Source organism: Passer domesticus, chromosome 1, assembly GCF_036417665.1.
Source record: "Passer domesticus isolate bPasDom1 chromosome 1, bPasDom1.hap1, whole genome shotgun sequence".
Taxonomy (NCBI): Eukaryota; Metazoa; Chordata; class Aves; order Passeriformes; family Passeridae; genus Passer; species Passer domesticus.
This window is the reverse complement of record NC_087474.1, coordinates 67,604,047-67,625,343: the sequence shown is the minus strand read 5'-3', so window position 1 is coordinate 67,625,343 and position 21,297 is coordinate 67,604,047. Positions and strand designations below refer to the sequence as shown.

At 37.5% G+C, this 21,297-nt stretch overlaps 1 protein-coding gene across 3 annotated transcripts in view; it reads left to right on the top strand.

Annotated features, from left to right (window-relative positions):
* The window catches only part of CTDP1 (CTD phosphatase subunit 1), a 97,427-nt gene that overhangs the window by 39,748 nt on the left and 36,382 nt on the right, over positions 1 to 21,297 (top strand). For all 3 annotated transcript variants that reach the window (XM_064422319.1, XM_064422327.1, XM_064422333.1), the window contains exon 11: positions 4,828 to 4,993. In XM_064422319.1, coding sequence (XP_064278389.1) covers positions 4,828 to 4,993 — 166 coding nt within the window. The remainder of the gene's footprint in view (positions 1 to 4,827; positions 4,994 to 21,297) is intronic.

Below are 21,297 nucleotides of genomic sequence, written 5' to 3'. Positions count from 1 at the left end.
AAATGAGCATTAGAATCTTTAAGTAATCAACACAGCACGTATCCAGAAAGGAGCTGAAAAAAGTTTTTTGGGTTTTTTGGTTAGTTGTTGTCCAAAGGAATTTTTCTAGAAATAAAGATGGGAAGGCTTTACCTGTATGTAATTCTTGTGACACTTGTAAGGTGCTTCAGTGTGATGTGTTATGTTGATATTAATACATCATTAAATGCTTTCAAAAGAAGAGGTTTTAAGGGTTCCCCTACCTTTGTCAACAATTTGATTAAGAGTTTGTCCATGCCTAAGCCTATTTTTCCATAATGCTGAGGTGCTTCTTCACTTGATTATCTTATTGAAAAGGAAAAAATATACTCTAGGTATCCTCTTAGTTGAGTTTCATAGAGCTTCTGGCAGGTTTTGAGGGTGGAGTGAGGCTGTGTGTCCTTTCTATTCCTATCTTTTATTTCAGTTCAGTGGGGGTTTTTTCTGACTCAGTGCTCAGAATTGAGATGTTTTAATCTGTCTGTGAATCCAATTACTCCGTGCTGCAACTTTACCCCACAACTAAGCAGCTGTAAGAAGAGAGATGAGCATAAGGTCTATGCTGAGAAAAATTATTTTCGTTCATGTTTCCTGTTGATTTTATTCTAGTGGTGAAGTTAGTGACCTGTAAATGCTAATCTCTTAGTTGGGACACATCTTTATTCCTCAGGGCAATTCCACCTTCTTAAGATCTTGAGGAGTATTTTGGCAAAGTGTAGGAGAAGAGCAAGGCTGTTTAAATACCACAGTGCAGACAGAGCGGGAAGTAACAAAAAGCTGAATAGAAGCAGCTCTGCTGTGTCTTCCCTGAGGAAGAGCTGAGGCAATACTGTGAGCTTTATTTTAATGCATACGTCAATGATAGCTTTGTAGAAAAGCTTCACATCTGCTTTAAAATTTGATATAATACCTAGTTTTTCTCAAGAAAAAAACTACATTAGTGCAGCAATTTATTGGTAGAGGGCTATAGTTTTTTTTGTCCTGACAGACTTAATGTGCTGCCTCATTCACATTCCACAGAAAGAAAGGAATATTTGTAACTAAACCATTTATCTTAAAAAGAGTTAAAGTTGTTGGCACTCACAACTGCTCCTGTTGTGGGTAGGTGTAGTCAAAGCCTCCAATAATTTTCTTTGATAGTTTCTCAAATCTTCATCTGGTTCTGAATTTCAGATAGAAGGAAATGGACTTGCACTGCTGTGAGTGAAAGCCCTTGGGGATGTGGTAGCTGCACATGGCATAGCAATGGTTCTTGGTGTCTTAGTCTAAGAGGAGACCTCCTTGTGCTTAGGAGAGAACCTCTTCCTTGCAGGGCTGGTTATTGCAAAGGGCTTCAAGTTATCTGAATACCATTTCATAAGAACAGTTTCAGTTCTCACTGTCTTGGGTTTCAACATTTTTAGTTTCTTTCTGGGATTCAGCTTGAAACATAATGCAAAATTGGATACAATTAGTTTAAATTTGTACATGCAATTTGCAGTGAAACTGTCACCAGTGAGTTACAGATGGTTTAGTTAATGTAGTTAACATTTCAAGCAACTGGTCTTGCCATTGTGCTCAGCTCTGAGACTTGAGAACCCACTTTTTATCATGGCTGTTGCAGAAGCGTGCAAAAAGTTTGCAGCTGTAGTAGAAGAAAAGGGAATGCAACACTGCTCAGGGGCTGCTGGTGGCCAGCAGCTCTTCTTTGTCTGAGAACAGGAAGGATTCATCTCTAAAAATAACCTACATGTCAGAACTTTGACATGCGTTATGTATCTCAAGGATTTGCATTTTCATACAGAAACAGTATTCTGCAAACACTGCAGTAAACACTAAAGTTGTAACAGCTCATGAGACATGTATTGTAGTGTTGTTCAAAGTTATGTAAAAGCTAATGGCAGCTTGGACTAGAATAAAGAAAAAGTTATACTGCAAATTACATTTTAGTGCACACTAGTAATATGCTAACAGATGAGGCAAGGCTTAAAATATGGGTGTCATTTACATGTGAGAAGTTAAAAGTGGCACCCTGGTTTAAAATAATGCTCAGATGCACCAAATGCTTGGTTTGAGGAGGTGTGTCAAGCAGATGTTGGTGGCTTAAGCCATACTTGAAGATTTGTATAAATTAATTTCACTTAAACATTTTTGTCTGAATTTACATGCTCATAATTACTATTTTTCTTACTTAGTGTTATCAATGTTATTATGACAGCAAAAATAAGAAGTGCCAAATTGAACATGTGACTGATATTTAAATATTTTAACACTTCCATGATGATACTGTTAATTTAGTTTTTACCCTGATGTATCAAGGAAGGTGCTTGTTGCTTCCAGAAATGTTGGACCCACCCTGCATATATGTCCTTGAGCATGTAAGACTGGCAAGCACCAACGAACCTCTGCAAGGTTGAAGATGGTGTTATTTTTTAAAAAGTATTTATGAGTCACATTTAATTAAAAATAAATGTAAATTCCTGCATTTTCATGTCTTTAATTTTTATTCAACTCAAAGACAGCTGAAAATGCAAAAGCCTAAAAAATGTTTTTGACAAAATAAGAATGTCTTACAAACCTTTAAGAAGAATTTATTTCACATTGCTTTTGGAATGCTTTCATGAGAAGGCCCAGTGTTTCTTATCTAGTAGCAGTGGGAAAATACTGGAAAAAACATCTGACAGAAGCCTTTAGAAGTTATTAATACAATTATTTTCCAGCTAATGCTTGTGTGTAATGTAGTCAAGTATGATCTCACACTCTATTCTACAAAAGGAGACGTTCTCATCACCATGTGACAATGTGTTCTTAAAAAATATGCTGGATTTATTTCTAGTCTAAGAAAATCTGCTTGGCTGTCATGCTGCATATAACTTCTTGGCAATTCTTGGAATGGTCAAGCTTGTCATATTTTTATTAGACTTGTGTAAGACGTCTGTAGCTTTTGTTTTGCCAATCTCTGTTTTGCTAAGACTGTGAATGGCATCGCCACCTTTCCTGCCTATATTATATATAAAAAAGGCAAGGAGAAATCATACTTTAAAATAACCTTTTGGAAAATATAGTGCAATGCCATATTATTTTCGTCATCTACCTATGAAAATTACTGTCTGAGAGCAATTAATTGCAAAAGAAAGTAGTGTGATCTTTAAAATAGCAAACATAGTAGAGGGGAGAAAAAACCCAACACAAAAGCTGTTAGCAGTGGTGAGAAACTAGCAAAAAGCCAGTTTGCTTAGTTCATTTTCACAGCATCCAAATTGTTTAAGCTTCACAAGAAATTATTCTGTACAGGAATAAGAGACTACAAAGGGGCACATGTCTACTGTGCTGTTGAGTTGTGCTGTGCTGCTGGGGGTCTTCTGCAGCTGATAACTGCAGGTCTGGGTAGCATGGCAGTGGCTCGGCTCTTTTCCCTCGCAACCTCCTATTCAAAACAAGATTTCAAATTTCCTGCACCTGTCCATGGGATCTGAGAAGAGATGTGTATTTCATAAATACAGGCTGTCAAAATGAGGAAAATTGGCAGCTTTGTATGGCTTTCAGATTTCATACATTCTGGAATTTAAGTACTGAGATAAAAAAAACAAAAACCAAACACTTGATATTTAGATAACCTTCTTAAGAAGTTGTCAAGTTCACCAAAGGAGAAACAATTTTGTAGGACCTTACCTATGGCTGACTGGATTTGCATAAGTTAGTAATTGCTTTTTTTAATGGGGACTGTTGGTCTAAAGCTGATTCTTGTAAATCCTGGCTTGATGAAATTAGCCATTCTGAATAAAAACTCTTGTCTGCAGAGACTACGCTGTACTTTTTTTCAGTCACAGTCATTCTCAAAAACAGTTTGGTCTCTCACCTGATAGTTGCATCTTGAAACTGTGATTTCAAATACAGTCACTTTTATACCTGTTTTTCGTAGTCATTCTCCAAATATACAGTCTTATGGTTAACATAAATATTTTGTGACCCATGAGCTTTATGACCTTTGAATTGGATTCTGGGTGGTGCTGAGCTGCTGTAATTTGTTCCAGGAGGCTAATATAACAGACCAGTACTGGTAGTTAGTCTGTATTGTATAGTAATTTTAGCTTCTAGAAGTCTTTAGTACTTAAGGTAATAGTCACACAAAAATTTACCCAAGAAAGATAGAAGTCTCCTGTTGTTGTGCATGTAGTTTCTCTTTATTACTGTCATAAAACAATTTCCATTATTATTTTATCCATTTTAATGAAGATTTTGATATTCCTTTTTGTTTGAATTAAGTACAGTAATTAACAATGTAATAGAATAGAGACTAAAAGAAAAAGCTACCATATTTCAATACAATAGCCAAAAAAAAATATTGGTTGTTTGCGTCTTATCCAGGCTTAGCATGTGTGAAATGTCTGAAGACTGGTACTGCAGAAGTGCTTTCTACGTGCAGAACTCTTGTCTGTAGGGTTGAGAAATAGAATGTCAGCATTGCTTTGTAATAATAAATTTGTCAAGTGATGGAGAAACTCCACTTGTGCAGAAATATTAATGTATTTTAAGTACAACGCATCTGCAAAAACTGGAGCTCTTGGCAACAAGAAAGGTGTGGTGCTTATGTAAAAGAACAATGCGAAGGCAAGAGCAGTGAGTGCCTTGTCAAGGTAAAATAAAATCTTTAGCTGTCAGACTGGAAATAAAAGCATTCATCAGGAGATTTGACTGACCTGTTGATGAATGCAGAGCTTTATTAAATGATGTTGTAGGTACATGGCAGTCATAAATTGTTTATAGGATTTTATTTGTAGCTGTGAACGAAGTAAATCTATCTTATGTGAGACCCCTAAATTTTTTCAGAGTTGTTCAGCCACATCAACAGCAGATGTTTGAAGAAGATGACCTACCAGCAGGTGAAAATGAAGAGCAGCCTGGTCCATCTAAGAGGAAACGCCAGCCAAGTATGTCTGAAACAATGCCTCTGTACACTCTGTGTAAAGAGGATTTAGAGAGTATGGATAAAGAGGTGAGCTTAACTAATCCTGACAAATTTTTAACATGACATAAGTTCTAACTTTCATTAAATTATGCATGTATGTGAACTGACTTTGTATGCCACTGCAGTAACTTTAAATAAAAGCCACAGAAGACAAAAGTGCAGCTCAGGCTGAAATGCAGTGATGTTCTGCAAAGCAGGTCAAAATACTGTGGTATGTAAGTACACCTTTAAAGTAGAATTTCATTTAAGAATAGCATTTTCACATTATACATGTTATTGAATTTGCTCTGTGGATAGCTTTGCCATCTTTGGAGTTGTTTTGCTTTGCTTTTCTTTTACAGTAAATCTCAAAAAACAATGTGGACAAAAATCAGTGGTGGGATGGGAGAGGAGGGGTCTGCAGATGTAAAACGCACAAACTGTATGGAAGATTGGGGAGACAAATGAGCATGGGGCCTCTTACTTATCTACAGATATGTAATCGCAGTGTTGTTAAGTCAGAGCTATAATTGTTTTGCAGGTGAAGGGAGCTTTCTGTTACAGAGTGAGCTGCATATCTTTCATACAAAAGCACACTATTTGAAATTCATTGTGAACCTCCTTTTCACTTAACATTCACTTAACCTCCTTTTCATTTAAAAGTACATTCTATGTACTTTTTTCAAATGAGCCACCATCTTACATCATTTAATATTAAATGACACATAGAAGAAAAATCACCTATCACTGTGCACCATGTTTTCATGAATTTATCCTCTGTGTGACTTTAGTATAAAATCTAGTGATCCTGGAGCTTGTATTTGTCTTCAGGCTTAGGTAGTTCATTGGGGTGGGGACAGGAGCATATAACTTGCCATGTTCTTGGCAGTAATTTCATTCCAAGATTCTAGCTATAAAAGGCTTTGAGCTATCTTGAGAAAATTTAATAAAAGTATGAGAAGGGACCTGCATATTTCACCAACAAAAGAAAGACTCTATATATACAGTACAGGATAAATTTGAGATGGACTTTCGAAAGAACTTTAAGCTGGTATTCTGGGGAAATGTCCCATAACTTTCAACCGCTGGGATGATCTCCTTTGAATTTCAGGTGACTTCAGGCTTTTAACCTTACCTGGTAAACTTACCTTGGAGTTGACAACTTTTGATTTCTGTTGCTTTTTGTTCTGAAGTATTTTGCCCATTTTATCTCAGACTTTCCCAGAAACAGTATTTCTCATTGTCATGATACTCAGTCTCTGAATCCATCTGTGCCTTCCATCTGTATTGTCAATAATACTTAAAGACAATTGATGTTATGGGTTGCCCTTATGATTTTATGTATTAACATTTTTTTCTAATCATGTGGCTTTTGAAAAATATTAATGAAGTACTGATGCAGTGTGTGCACTGAGTCAAAATGAAGTGTGCATGTTTTTCAGATCACTGCTTAAAGTGTTTATTATTCCATTTTTAAAGATACTATTTAGTAACCTTGTAAAAAGTCTGAATCTTCTGGCACCGTTGGTTTTGTGATTGATTGCTCTCTGCTGCTACATTTATGACTAAAGAGATTAAAGTTTTTCTACTTCTCCTACAACTATAAACATCTTAAATTACAATGATTTGTTCTTAAATTATGCTTTTGCTTAAGCAACATATTGCGCTTGGCAACTAGACTGCATGAACTTCAGAAAAAATAAAGCCCAAATTCCAGTGACTCTTTTTTTCATTGTTGGATTAGCTTTGGTTCCAGGAGTACGATTTGAGGTAAAAGTTGCTGCCAAAAGTTTTCCCTTGTGCCAAGTCTTTCTTCCTTGGGCAGCTGAACCAGTAGGGGGGTACGTTTGGGGTTTGTTTGGTGCAGAAGCAGGATGGGATTTTTCTGGTATTTTAGCTTCCCGGTATGATTTTATCAAGGGTCAAATATTAGCACTGAGACATGGAGGAAGGGTGCACAGAGCATATGTCAGGGAGGTTGAACTGTACATGGTAGTGCCAGCAGGTCATTGTCTCCTGGAAGCTGACTATAAAAGGCAAGTAAAACTTGGGACTGCTAGCATCACCTTAGTAAAGGTGTTGTGTTCACATAGAAGAAAATGTAACACAAGTAATTAAGCAGGATTTTATGGCATTGTGTGGGAGTACACTTAGGAAACAGATAACATGTGGTAATGTAGTCTATAAAATATAAAAGTTTAGTGGAGTGTACACAGTAGAGTCTGCTGTTAGGAACATTATCAAATAAAGTGAAAATAAGCTTAATAAGCCTTGCTAGTGGGAATAGAGTTCACTTTGGTCGCAATGTGACTGCTTTAACTTCCAGAGAAAGGTGTTTGCCCCCACCCCATACTTTATCAAAACATGTTAAAAGGTAAGAATCTTTCTGGAATCAGATTGTCACTAGGAGATGTGAAATTTCTGCTTTTGCCACAGAAATGCTTTTGCTTCATTTGTGTACATTCAAGGGGCTATGGCAGCCACAAGAGCTGCAGCTGACTGCAGACTGCCTGCGCAGAGGGAGGGAGTCTGTTCCAGTCACAGCAGTGATTTCTTGCTCCACTTCTCAGGTGCTCATGCTGAGGCTGTTTGGGTTAGGAGTATGTGGTCCAAGGAGAGAGAAAGCAAGTTGCAGTGGGACTTCGCTGCAGTGTAAGCCACTCCAGACTCAACTGTCTCTGTCCTTAGCCACTGTTGGTAATCATGGGACCCTATGGCAAGCCAGCTCAGGGAGCTGGTTGGGACAAAAAAGACCATTTCCAGCTTCCAGAAATAACCCACTATTGCTGCTGCAGGAGTGCTAGTGCCCCGAGCAGGCAGATGATGGCAAGAGCTGGGAATACGAGAGAAGGCTGATGCTTTAAAACTGCATCCTCAGTATTTTTACTGAATTCCCTCACAAATTCAGATAAGATCAAAAGGAGTCTTTTAGCTTTAGGGACTGGGATTTTGTTTTTTTAATTAAATAGGAAATGCAGGCATTCCTATATACTGTTTCTATGGGTATGACTAGCAATAAATAACTCCTTTGCAGTTGACATCAGAAGAAAATCTTGCTTTTTCTCTGCAAAAATCTGTGAAAGGCCATACAGCCCCAGGTAGCTTATATGTGGGAGAGTTTTGTTGAAAGTATCAAAATGGAAGTTGATAGAGGGAATTTAATTATTATATATTCCTGAATTAAATCCCTCTCTTTCCTTAACCAATTGAAAGTGTGTTTGTTGCTTTTCCTAGTGAAAAAGCTGTAGCTCTTCTACTGTTCCATTGGGAAGAACACTGTGGATAAGCATCTCTTAAAATTTGATCTTAGATTTTTTTATCTTCTCTTATTTATTCAGTTGTGCTATGCATACCAAGAGTAAATCAAAGGAAATTAATAGCATTTCAGCTATTGGGTTGCCGTTTAAGGTCACTTAGCCTTTTGTATCTTTTTCAGTGCCAAAGATCTGGGAACTCGGATCCAATGGTAGCTTCCTTTCCCTCTGACATGAAGGACTGTTAGAATTTTAGAAAAATAGAAGTACAAAAGTGTTCAGAGTAATAGAATTGCCAGATCAAAGGGCAATTGCCAGATCAGAGTAAGTGCATGAGGAAAGTATCCCTACTTGGGAAATGTGCAGCTTCCTGGTGCTGCTGCCTTACAGTCGAGAGAATGTTTTGCCCTTTTTCTGTACTAGCCTGACAAAGGTGCTTTCCAGCAGATTGCTGCTGTTTGTGTCCATTATGGAATGGTAAAGGCAGCAGAATTAAAAGCTACCAGTCAGATTACCTTGTTATAGTCACTTTTACAGGACTGGATAATTTTTTACTTCTAAATAACTGGCTGTCTCCTATATAACCTGCAAAAGATCATTCCATAAAAATGCTATTTATATAGACTTGTATCTAGTATGCTGTAATCTTCACCAAAGAGAAATCTTTAAAGAAATGGTTGCCATTCAATTAAATGCAGTCAATAACTAACTAGAAGCCTCTTGTCCCTAATAGCTGTTCCAAGATGACTTTTGTTTTCTCAGGATCAATTGTATCACTTTACAGGGAAGTTATCTACCTTTACTTTCGGTGTTCTGTAGCAGAAGCTTGTCCCGTAGGGAGAAGAAACTGGGCTGTCTGCAGCTTTTCTTTTTCCCCATTTCAGCAGGAGTGGATTCACTCACCTGCAGGAGCCTTTGTGACTTGCTTGGCGGTGACTGTGTGTCATTGTCATCCTTTGCCAGGGATAGTTGGAAACTCCTGTCACTACAATGTTGTGTGGATCTGCTGTAGTTTACTAAGAAAAAAAAAACAAAGTGGAATCCAGGCTTCAAATTACTCTTATTTGTTTCCAGAAATAAGGTGTTTTAGCTAAACCAAGTTGCGCAAAGGAAGGGAATGACATGCAAACCACATGAAGACGTACACGTGTCTTTCCATTCATAACAGGATGCCATGCAGCTCTCATTCCCAGAGGTTACTCATGGATCATCTTGTGAGCTTATTTCTTCAGAACTGATTACTAGTTCCTTTTTATTAAGCTCATTTTCTATGAAATTTGTATAAATAAATTATATTTGGAGAGAACCTTACAACTAGGATAGCATCATGCACAGTTACTTAGTGAAGTTGATCTAATCCCAGCAGTGTTGTGTCCTATGTGTTATAAATAAGCTGTTTGTTTTTACATACTGTTGCTTCTTGATGGACATTGGCTTTGCTTTTCTGGAAAATGCATTCTTTCTTCATGAGTATTTGTTGCAGACTCAAAAGGTGATTTTTAGCCTCATGCATCATGCTAGCTTCTTTTAAAAATTGAGTTAGCTTTATATAGTCTTAAAGATTTCCCCTTTTTAATAAATGTCCCTTTCATAGTTACGTTGATGTTCTTGTGTATGATAAATGACTTGACCATGAAATAAGTAAACAAGGTCAAGAGTTTTCATTCCTCTCTTCCTTTTGGCTACAAATTATTTTCATCTGTTCCTTCTAGAGCAATGGCTCTCAGTACAGTTCCCTTCTGTTATTTTTTCAGGTCTTTTCTAATTCACCAGTCCATGTAAATAGTAGAAATGCATAGCAAGAATCTAAGATGCTCCATTTATAAAATGTCAGTGATGAAGAAAAAAGAAATTACCCTGAGCTGAGCTCAAGATCCTGCTCTCAATTGCTCTTATCTCAGCTTCTGCTACAACCATGGTAACAGTAGAAGGCAGACAGCCATAAGTCCTCATAAGTGTCAGTGCTTTCAGGACCAGTCCTCGACAGATGCCAGTAGGGGTTTCACCAGTGGGAAGAAAGTTGAAAAGGAATTTCCGGTAAGGCAGTAAGATTAAACAAGTTCAGTAAGGCAGAAAGATTTCTGTCTGTTTTGCAGTACCTTCCCATCCAGGATGGCCCAGGATTACTAATGTCCTGGAACTGCTGTGCACACATAGTTCACTAGCTGTACAATACTTAGGCTTTTGTGTTTGTTGCTGTGGTTTGGTCGTGGTGTTTGAGAATAGCATCTGTGTCTTGTCAAGTGTCATCGTCTCTGCCATCTAAGGTAAAATATTTTGCTGGTTTAAATTCCTCTCAGTTTGGGACTTGGGAAAGGGGAAGAGAGGGAGTGAATCTGATACCAGTCCGACCTCTAGTTTTCCCATCTCTCGCTTCAGTTAGTGGAGCTGCAGAGATTCCTACCATCTGGTTGGGACATGTGGTCAGCAGCTGCAAAGTGACCACATTGCAAAGGTATGTTCTGTGCACGAGTGCATTTAAGTATAAAGATTTTTCTTGAGTGGGAATTGCCTAATGAACTGCTTTCTCATTAACATGGTTCTGTTGATTTGGGATGTATTCTGCACATTCTTTTCCTTCAACTGAGTTGTAATTTATATGTCATATACAAAGACTGAAATTGCAACATTCTGCTCTTACATAAGGCCACTTATGCTCTTACATTTTGTCACTCTGCATTTTGCTTTTATCTAAGCAAATTTATCCCTTAATTTCTGTTTTTTATTTCACATTAGTGACTGTACCTTGCAGTGAATTAGGAGGGAGTGATTTTCTTCAAATTGTTGAAAACTATTATCTCAGTAAGTGGTTAGCCTCTTGGTTAGTTAAAAAGTACTAATTTAATGTGGAGGATGTGGTCTCTAGAGTAAGTAATAGCTGCCTAGGCTCCCTTGGACAATTATCTTCCACATTAATGGTTCTTTGAATTTCCACAACTGTGTTTCTCATACAGATTTTCTTTTTGACAGCTTAGCATGTACTATGTCATAAATTGTACAGATGCTAAATTTGGCTAGCTTCTTATAAATTGTACCTTTTTTGGAGGAAAAAAGAATAAGCCTGTGTGTGCGCTTGCTATTGTTAGTGATTATCATCCAAGTCCCTTGGCCCTTGGAAGTGATGAGGTCTTGCTTTGCAGTTGTCAGACAGCTTTCACTCTAACTGGACTTGTAAAAACAATTAAAAACTATTAGTGAAAGTAAACATGCTGCTCTTCATTGAGACAGTGAGAAACTGTTGTGAAAAGGGTTTGCTAAATCATCTTCTGATATAAGCAGACCTGAGGAGACTCAGATTGGCTGGTCTCAGTCCTTTGGTGCTTTCTCAGGTTGTTTCCTTACTGGCAGCTCTATTGTCACCTTCCTGCACATGCTGACTCTCACATCCCTGCTAGCCCCCATGCTCAAACTGATTTTTGTTTTCTCTGTGGAGTGCTTATTACGAAATGGCTTAACCCAGCAAGACTACATGTGCTGCTTGCATTCTTTCACTGGGAGATGAATTTTCTGGAGGGAAATGGTGAGGGTGCAATGCTAGTAATCAGGTTGCTGGTTTGTCTTCCTGAACAAGTGATGGCTGGCTGATGAATCAAGAAATGTGATGTAGTTTTTTAAAGAACATAGCTTAAAGCAGTTGTATAAGAAGGAAAGTATATTTACTGCTGCTCCCCTGTTTTATAATTTTGACATTCACCATTCTCTACTATGGTTAAAGAATACAGCAGTAATTGAGCATTAATGTCAAAGCAATTATTTCACCCATATCTCATTGGATTAGTAGAGAAAACTGAGTAAAGTTTTCCAATACTATTTTTAGTAGTTTGAGAGTGAGAATCAGCAGGATAGAGTTAAGATAGAGGTACAGTGCATTGGAGAGAAAGAAGATGAGCACTTAAGACACTGGCCATCAGTAGTTTGTTCCTGCCTATGTTTTGCTTTGAAGAATTCATTTTCTACCAAAAAATGGGAATTACTCTGAAAAGCAGCTATGCAGAAGCTGTAAACACTTTTTTTTTCTTTTTTTTTTTTTTCCAGGAAATTGGTATTGGTCATGCTTAAATTGTAAATCATCCTGACCAGAAACATTGACACTCTGATTGTAATTCATCTTATAGAAAGAACACTAAAATATATGTAGTGTAGATAAGGCTAGTGAGATTCAAATGGATTATCAAAATGTGAAACATACATTTGCCTATTTTTTTCAGTCTGATATTTCTCTACTGACCATTAGTTTATGCAGTGATTGCATAGAGCTGATTGGCTGCTAGTTTTGAGAGGGCATCCTGGTTCAAGCTTGCTTAGCAGTTTTTAGAAGTGTTTGGAATGAGGCTTTTTATGTAATACCATGTTTTACAAGGAGACAAGTCATTACCTAAATAGGAAAAGGATTTTTATCGAAGTTGATATTATCTCAAGTAGGCAATCATTTGTGGATCACTTCTGTTTTTCTGCACAGGTTACTTAGAAAATACTATTTAAACACAAATTTTTGATGTACTTGGAAGTGTTATTTTCATTTTAGAGTTATTTTTTTGAATTTGTGTGTCATGAGGAAAGATGGGAAACATACTGTAACCTTTTGGCATTCAGATGACACACAGTATAAATAGCTGCATTTTGTAGATAAAAATGGAGACTACCTGTATATGTAAGAGTTAGTTTAATGGCAGTCATGACAAGTTTTTAATTAAAATATGATATAAGACTTTTGAGAAAAAATGAACATGATCAATCAAGTTCTTAGCTGGTGAGGCTGTTAAGGGGAAAATAAAAGAAAACGTATCACAGAATAAGCTGAGTGGAAAAGGACCCACAAGGATTATCAAGTCCAGCTCCTGGCCCTGCACAGCACCATCCCCAAGAGTCACACCGTGTACTCAAGAATGTTGTCCAAACACTCCTTGAACTCTTACCAAGCTTGGTGCTCTGACCACTTCCCTGAAGAGACTGTTCCAGTGCCCAACCTCCCTTTGTGGTGAAAAACCCTTTTCTGATATGCAACCTAAACCTCCCCTGCCATGATTTCGGGCCATTCCCTCCTTTTTATTGAGACTTCACTTCTATTATGCCTACTTTATTCATAAGCTAAGTACACGTATTTGTGCTACAATGGATATTAGTAATGGGCTGCACCAAGTGGACATCAACTAAAGAAGTAGCCATGCTTGCTTCAGCACTAACTTTTTTGAGGAAAAAACTCAATCAGATTGATGGATTGTCAATAAAAAACAGGGAAATCCAAGCAAAACTTAGTTAGTCCAAGATCGGTCTGATTTACTTGCCAGCAAAGATGGCACTGCCATCTTACATAGTCTTCATACTTTCCTGATTCAATCAACAGTTGATTCAGATCCTTGGCCATTCTCCCAAAGGTGTTCACAACATTGTTTCATTGTAAGCTTGGGTTTTCAGGAGACTTGCTTCTTTTTCTATGTTGCTATCATTCTCTTAAGCATAAAATAAAAATTATTATGCAAATAAGGATAAATCCTGAGCTCTGAAATATGAAAGATATGATGACTTCTGGCTTTTAAACTATGCCTGATTTTATAGCAAATGTGTTATTCTAATGTAACTCCATATGAAATGGAAAGTAGTTCTATAAAACTTCCACCTCTAGAATGTATATACAAGGTGTTGGTTTATTCTATAGGGAAGAAGGCATTTTCATACATTCTGTGAAGGTTTTTTAACCAGCTCTGGTAGTACTTAATGTCTCTGCCTGGCCTTAGGAGAAGCTGAAAGCCATTTTCAGCTGTTTGTTTACTCAACAAAATGGGGCAGAACCTCTTTAAATAGAGTTCAATAACCTTATTTTAACATATACATCTACCTCCATATGCTAAATGAAATGCAGCTAGGCTGTCAACACTAATTGGCCACAGTTAAAAATGAGTTGCGTGAGCCATGTTAAACAATTTGCAAGCTGATCCCTCATAATTCTGAGCAGCTGCATAGAGGGCCTGATTGAGCCTCATCACAAGTCTGACATGTTTTTACATTTAAATTTGAGCTGTTACTCTCCATGAGGGATATTTAAAGGTGTCTGCTCGAGTCTAAGTCTGAACTGGTTTTTTCATAGCTGTTTTTTTTCTTGTTTTATCAAGATCTTCTGATACTTGTATTTCAACGTACAGAGAAATATAGATATGCAGTATAGAATAATGTGTGTCAAATGCTGTGAAGAATCTTTGCAAACATTTGTATAATGCTAGTCTGCTAGCAAACTTAATTTGTGGTTGAAATTCTGGGGTGATAGAAATACAAGTCCATTTTGGTAGCACAAAGGCAGGTTGTTTCTATATAAAGCATTGAAGGACAGTTCTATTTGTACCATTACTTTTTGATCAGCTGATCTTGATCAGCTATCATAAGGTGACTTAATGTTAAATTTAACTTGTGTATAATTGCATTTGATTACCAAATCAGAGACATTTTCCCTTGAAAATGTCTCTGAAGCAGTCTTTTTTCTTTTTGGTACCATCTTCAGGCACACTGAATTCAGCTACTCTGTGTGATAGTCCTTCGGCTCTGAGTGTTCTAGCACCTGTGTCAGCACCACTATTTCTATTCCATGTACAACTTTAACAGAGGTTAGGAAAAGCTGCAAAACTAGAGCCCCTGTTGATGTACAAAACTCTCCGCAGCAATGCGTTGTGCTGCAGTAATTTTTTCGTGTCTACATTAATTTGAGATCTTGAGAGAAAACCATTGTTACTCTGTATTCTTGTAGGGTTTGTATATGAGCTTGCTCTTTCTAATTGCCATGGGTCACAGTCAGCTGTGGACAATATTCCCTGTCATTCCTTCTAGTAAATATGATGATACTGCTTTCTCCGAGACGAACACAGACAGCTGCCTATCCCAGATACTTCAATGCTCCAACATCAAACTTGCTTCATGCCAGAGGTATTGAGGACTGGGTATAGCTATCATACCATGATACAGAGATCATATCAGAACCTGTATGGTATTCAATCACCTTAATATTGAGCTTGTTGTAGAAACAGACTACTCTTCAGCTGCTGGGCTTATCTTTCACTGTATTATGGATTTGCTTCTGTTTTTTTTCCTTAACTTATTCCATGCCTAATTCTTGCTACTGAGTAGGCTTGCTATGCAGGATGCTTCCACATACGCAGTGCTCATATTTCAGCACTACTTCACTTAAAAGCTACATGCTTGTCTGTACAGAGTCAAGCAGTCCAATTGCCCAGTTCAGGAGAAACTGTTTCGAAACTGCTCTGTCTTCACTGTCATTCTTAAATTTCTCATAAAACCAGAAATGGTTTTCTCCCATGCTTATTATTTGAGGTGGTTTTGTTAGCTTGAGCACATTGATAATTATCTCTTGGTTCTTATAATAATAAAACCAAGATAATCAGGCTTATTGAAGAGGGAAGTTCACTGATAAATAATGCTTCATGCAGCCAGCTGATGTCTGCCAATGCTAAGTTAAAATTAGCAAGTCAAGGCAGATCCAAGCTGGCTTACCCATCTTAGGGGTGGGTTTGTTCATAGTCTGTGTGAATAAATCTGTACTGAAGACAGCATATTAGTGTTTTTATAGCAGTGGTTTTGAGCTAGTAAGCCCTACTGCATCCCAGTTGCTCTACAAATCAATAGTTTGAGTTCCTTTGTAGCTGTGATAACTGCAGAATGCTTGTGCATGCAGGTAAATGAAAGCAGTTTTTTGTTTGTCTTTTGTTCTCACCATAATGTTTTCAATTTCACTTAGACTGTGACTTCTGAACAGCTTTATATCCTGCTGAAAAAGTAAAGGAGTTCAACCTCTGAAAAGGAAAAAAACCCTTATTTTTCTCTGAAATATGTATGTAGTGATGAATATTCAGTCTCTCTAAGCAAAAGGTATGCTTTCAGTTAACCTTGGGATGGTGAAACCCAGCACTGTGCTAAGAGAGAATATTGTTAAAACATGTGATAGCAAGGAGTCTTTGGGAAAAAGCTTGGAAAGTTGAGATGCAAAAAATGGGAGGGTGGCATGCACTTTTTATCAGCAACTCTTGTTATGCTTTTATGAATCTTCTTTTTGGAGTGGGGATTGCTTGGGTTCTGAAGTAAAGTCTGTATTTATGGCTGTTGTTCTTCAACATTTTCTGATCATGACTGTGCAATAAGAGTGCATTTCTGGCTGCAGCATTTCAGAAGTTTAGCATCTGCCTCTGAGCTGAAGCACATTAGCTCCTCAAAGGTAGTTTAAATAATCTGTAATTCAGGTTGAAGTGTTTGGAAATTGGTTCAAATCCTGTTTCCTCCCACTCTTTGTTTTCTCATTATAATGGAATAACCAAATGGGTTAAGCCTTAAATGCTTCTCAGCAGTTTTCAAGGATAATGTGCAAAGTGTGTTTGCAGGTTGGCTACACTATTAACTAATGCCTTTCAGGATGACTTGAAAGCAAATATGTAGATTAGTGTCCTAGTACTTCTTTCATAAAAGCTGAGATTTTTTGTTTAGAAATGCAGGCTGCAAAAACCTGCATCACAGCCCATATTAGGAAAAAAATACCATTTTAAACTCCATCTACCAGTTCAGCAGGTATTTCCAGATAAAATAGTGAGTATGTGTTGAGAACTGTCCCATTCTCTTTCAAAAACCATTTGGGCAGTCATCAAGTTGCATTGATGGAGGAAGCCTGTCCATACCTGTTCGGAGCTGCCTCTCTGTGTCAGTAAGAAACTTTTCAGCTGGGCCAGAGTGCAAGTGAGTTTTAGCAGTAGATGACACTTCATCCTAGCTAGTTACCTAGGAATCCCATTGCTTACTGCGTTTGGCCCATCAGTATGCTGTCATCTACAAAATGCTCATGGAGGGATGGCTGCAGTAGATGTGTTTAGCATCCATAGATTCTTTTGTGCTTTTAAGTGAAACTATATGAGATCAGATATTGTCAAGAGGTCACTTGATGGTATTTTGGTGTTCAAAAATAGTTGTAAAATGAAGTTTGTCTAAAAAAGGCTTGCTCTGAGGGACTGATTAGAAGCAGTACAAGTGGACTAAGTATTTTTGTGCTAAATTATATTTACTCAAATTTGTGTCTTTATATAACCTAAATAATATAAAACCATGTTAGGAGCTCAGGAATTGTATAATTCCTTGATAGTAACATACTGCTGTCATGATGCCCTCAGCACTTCATTAGCAGCTTCCTACTGATGTTTCCCCTTGGCAGTGAAGTGTCAGAAAAGATCACTCAGAGTCTAGGCTCTGTGCCCTCTTAAATTGCCATGTGCCATTTTTAATAGAATGTTAGGATTTCTAACCTAATATGTCAGTGGTATTTTGTGACTGTGTTTAAACAACTTGTGCAAGTGTTCTTTCATTAGCAAATTAGATTAATTTATTTTTAAAGAAACCTATATTGTGCATGTCTCTTACTAAATCTCTAGGAATAAGAAGAAATTTACGACAACTTCTGGCAAAACTGTTCTTCAGTTAATAGCCAGACTGACAGTTCTTGGAGTCTTGCAAAGTTATAAGGCAAAGCTGTTCTTTGCTGTTTATCAGCAAAGCATACTTTCTACTTTAAAGAAAGGGTGGCTTTGAGAACAAAAAGTGTGATACTGTCTTGTTTTAAAACAGGTGAGCAGTATAGCTGTAGGGTGCTACAGCTTTTTAACCTGTTGCTCTAAAGTTTTGGAAGATAAGAGCATGCATGCAGCAAGCTGAAATCCCTGAAATGTCCACCTGTTTTAAATAAAAAGGGAACAGGTATGGATACTTCTAGTCTTTACCAGGCCTTTGTTGGTTGGGAAAATGCTACAGTGATGTTAGTCTTTGTTCATCTTGCACACTTGATAGTTTCTGTGAATTAAAGTATACCAAAGATGTATTTTTATAAGAATTTTCTCCTTGTTCCTTTCTCTTCCCTCTAGGAGTTTCTGTACATTACTATTCTGTTTGTATAGTATCAACGGACTCTCTAGGTATTCCAGTGTCTGGATATTTGGATAGTGCTTATTTCTACAAAAAGACTCAAACAGAATTTGAGTGCAATAGACTATCACCTGGGGACTCACTCACTGCCTCATTTCTTTAAGGTGAAGTTTTGCCTAAAGTGAAATCAGGACACTTAGTAATATGTGGCCCTTGAACTTGAGCATGAAGCTTGAGTTTCTGTTCTGTTGCATGGGTTTTTTGGGTTTTTTTAGGACTTGCAGGTAGAGGTAAACTTGAAAGATGACCCAATGATACAAATTTTATTCTTCAGAAGAGAATTTGCTGATAGTACCAATAGGCTGCAGTAGTAGTGCATGGTTCAGTTCATCAGATTATGAAATTCTGTATTGGTCACAAAAGAGCATATGCTAATACTTTAACATAACTTCTCCAGGCCACTGGTCTGTTGCAGTCTTCTGCTACTCAGGTTGTGGCTACACATTTAATAGAGATCCTTCTCCAAAGTCTCTTTGCAGCTGCTTTTTCCTGCTGTCATGTACTGTTACTGCTTGTGTGTTAGTGTAGACATGAAATGAGGTGGGACAGGGAAATGGTGTAGCTAAGCAGTAACCCAGCTTAAAAACAGTTGAAGGTCACTAAGCTGCTGCTGTCTCTGAGATGTCCCACAATGAGCAAGGAGATAAATGTATAGCTTTTTCTGACTAGTTTTGGTTTCAGCAGGATGCATTTTAATTTACATGTAGTCATCCAGGACATACAAGTCAATCTCTAAATTAATTATATGGGAAAGAAATCTTATAAAAGCTTTTTTCTAAGGTTTGGTAATATACCTTAAACTGTTTAGAGCAATTGTTTCTCAATCTACCAAAGTAAATATAATAATACTGCCAGCTTTGATATTCTAACCTGAAGTATGCTTTTATCAAGATCAAGATAGGACAAATGTAGTTCTTGGTGTATGGAGATTTAAATAGAGGAAGAGTGCTACTTCTGTTTAATCATGAACAAGACTAGTAATTTCTGGTACTTCTGATCTATCACCTGCTCCAGTGAGCCGGTGGTAATTGTGGTAGAGAACAGTGAAATCTGCCTTGGAAGTGTTGAGACAAAGGGGCATTGGACACTTGAATAAATGCATTGTGTGACTCTAAAAATTGAGTCAGAAATTTGAAATGAGAAAAAAGTGCTCTAATGCTAAAGAAAAAAGCAGATGAGACAGAATGTGAAAGACCAGTTCTTCTGAGGTTACTTCTAAGAAATGGTTACATCACAGATCCTCCCTTAAATTTTATGTACTGAGGGACAACTTAACCTAATTCAGACAGCTTGCCCTTCCAGTGACATCTTTGTAATAAGAAAATTTTTTATTTCAAAGTGACTTAAATTCAGCCCAAATCTCTTAATACAGACTGTGTCTATTGTAGGAAAGTTTAATTGTTCACATGTATTTTGCCCAAATATCACCTCCCAAAAGCATGCTGAAATACTTGCTAGCTTTTTTGAAGACATGGGTGATAATATCTTGCTTTTCAGTTCATTGAGGGAAAAAGTGAAATGGAAAGTTTTCATATACAGAAGAAAAAATTAAGATCAAAAAGTTAAGTCACTAAGTTAAAAATTATTAGATTTTTCCAAATTTGGAAAAAAATAAAAACCACTTAAAAATTAAGTGGATTCTTTTCTGTGCAGTAAAGTCATGGTGCAAGCCACAGTTGCTTATAACTAGGAGAGTGACCTGAAAAGTTATTTGCTGCTGAGGAGGCAGCGTTCTGTTCCCCATGTCAGCAGAGGATTGCTTCCCTGCAAAGAACCCCAGGACAAACCTCTTCCAACTACTTGCTTTTTTGCCTTACCTAAGGCCAGAACTTTTCATAAATAATGGTCAGTAACAGACTAACAACACATTCTTTCTCTGAAGGGTGGCTGTAGATCATGCTCTTACTCACTGGCCTTAACTTACGTTGTTGGAGCTTTTTCTGGAATTTTGGCATGGATATTTTCAGCAGTCTAAATTGAAGAATCATTGCATTTAGCAGCCATAGCAGCCATGGAGCTCTTATGTGTGCGAGGGTGTCATTGTTTTAGAAATGCTGCAACCAAAGGAACAGAGGGTTCCATGCTTGCTGCCTCCAGTGGACTCAGGCTGTCTCCTGTCCATCCCAGCCATAAGCTGATGGGCAGGGAAGGTGAAGTTGAAATGCTGTTCTTGTTTTCAAGTGGTTTCCATTGAGTCTGTCCTCCTGGATAGGTGAATAACTGTATTTTTGGCCACAAAGGTATTACTAATTTTTTTTTTTAATCTTAGACTTCACCCTTTGAAAAGATTACAATGAAGATTTACAGGCCTATTGCTATTTAAAACTCTTTTGGCAGAGGATTTCTTTTGAAAACAGAATAAAGGAAAGGAAGATTAGAGTTATGGACGGCTTTATAATCAGATAAAGCCATAGCTTCCAGGCTCCAGTGATGTCCCTGGCTCAGAAAGGTTTTGGATAAATGATTGTATTATCTCCCTTGAGACATTTTTTCTTTAGAGTCTTTGAATTAAAAAATTGTTAATATTAAAATCAGTAACTTCTAGTTCATATGAATTTAATTTAAATTTTACAAATTAGTAGTTAGGAATGGGCATTTTCCTCTTTCCAGCACCAGTGAAGTGCTACCAATTTAATGAAAGAAAGCAATTTTCATTATACTGATAATCAGAGAATCATATAAAGGTTTGGATTAGAAGGGACTTGGATCATCTTGTTCCAATTTCCCTGCCATGGCCACAAGCACCTTCCTCTAGATCAGGTTGTGCTGAGCCCCATCCAGCCTGGCCTTGAACACTTCCAGGGATATGGCATCCACTGCTTCTCTGGGCTGCTCCAGTGATTCACCATCCTCACAGGGAACAATTCCTCCTGATATCTAATCTAAATCTGTCCTCTTTCAGCTGAAAACCATTCCCCTTGTTCCGTAACAAAGTTTGTTTTAGAAAAACTTTGCAATCCTTAAGTCAGCACTCAAGACACCCTAATTATCAAGGAAGGATGGCACCTTGTGCTTCTTTTAGCAGTTTCACATATTTGTTCTAGGCATCTTAAGAATGTTTATGAGGTTTCCACTCAAATCTGGACATTGCTCTCCAGGTGGGAAATTGAGAGTTTTAAATGGCATTCTTTGAAGAAT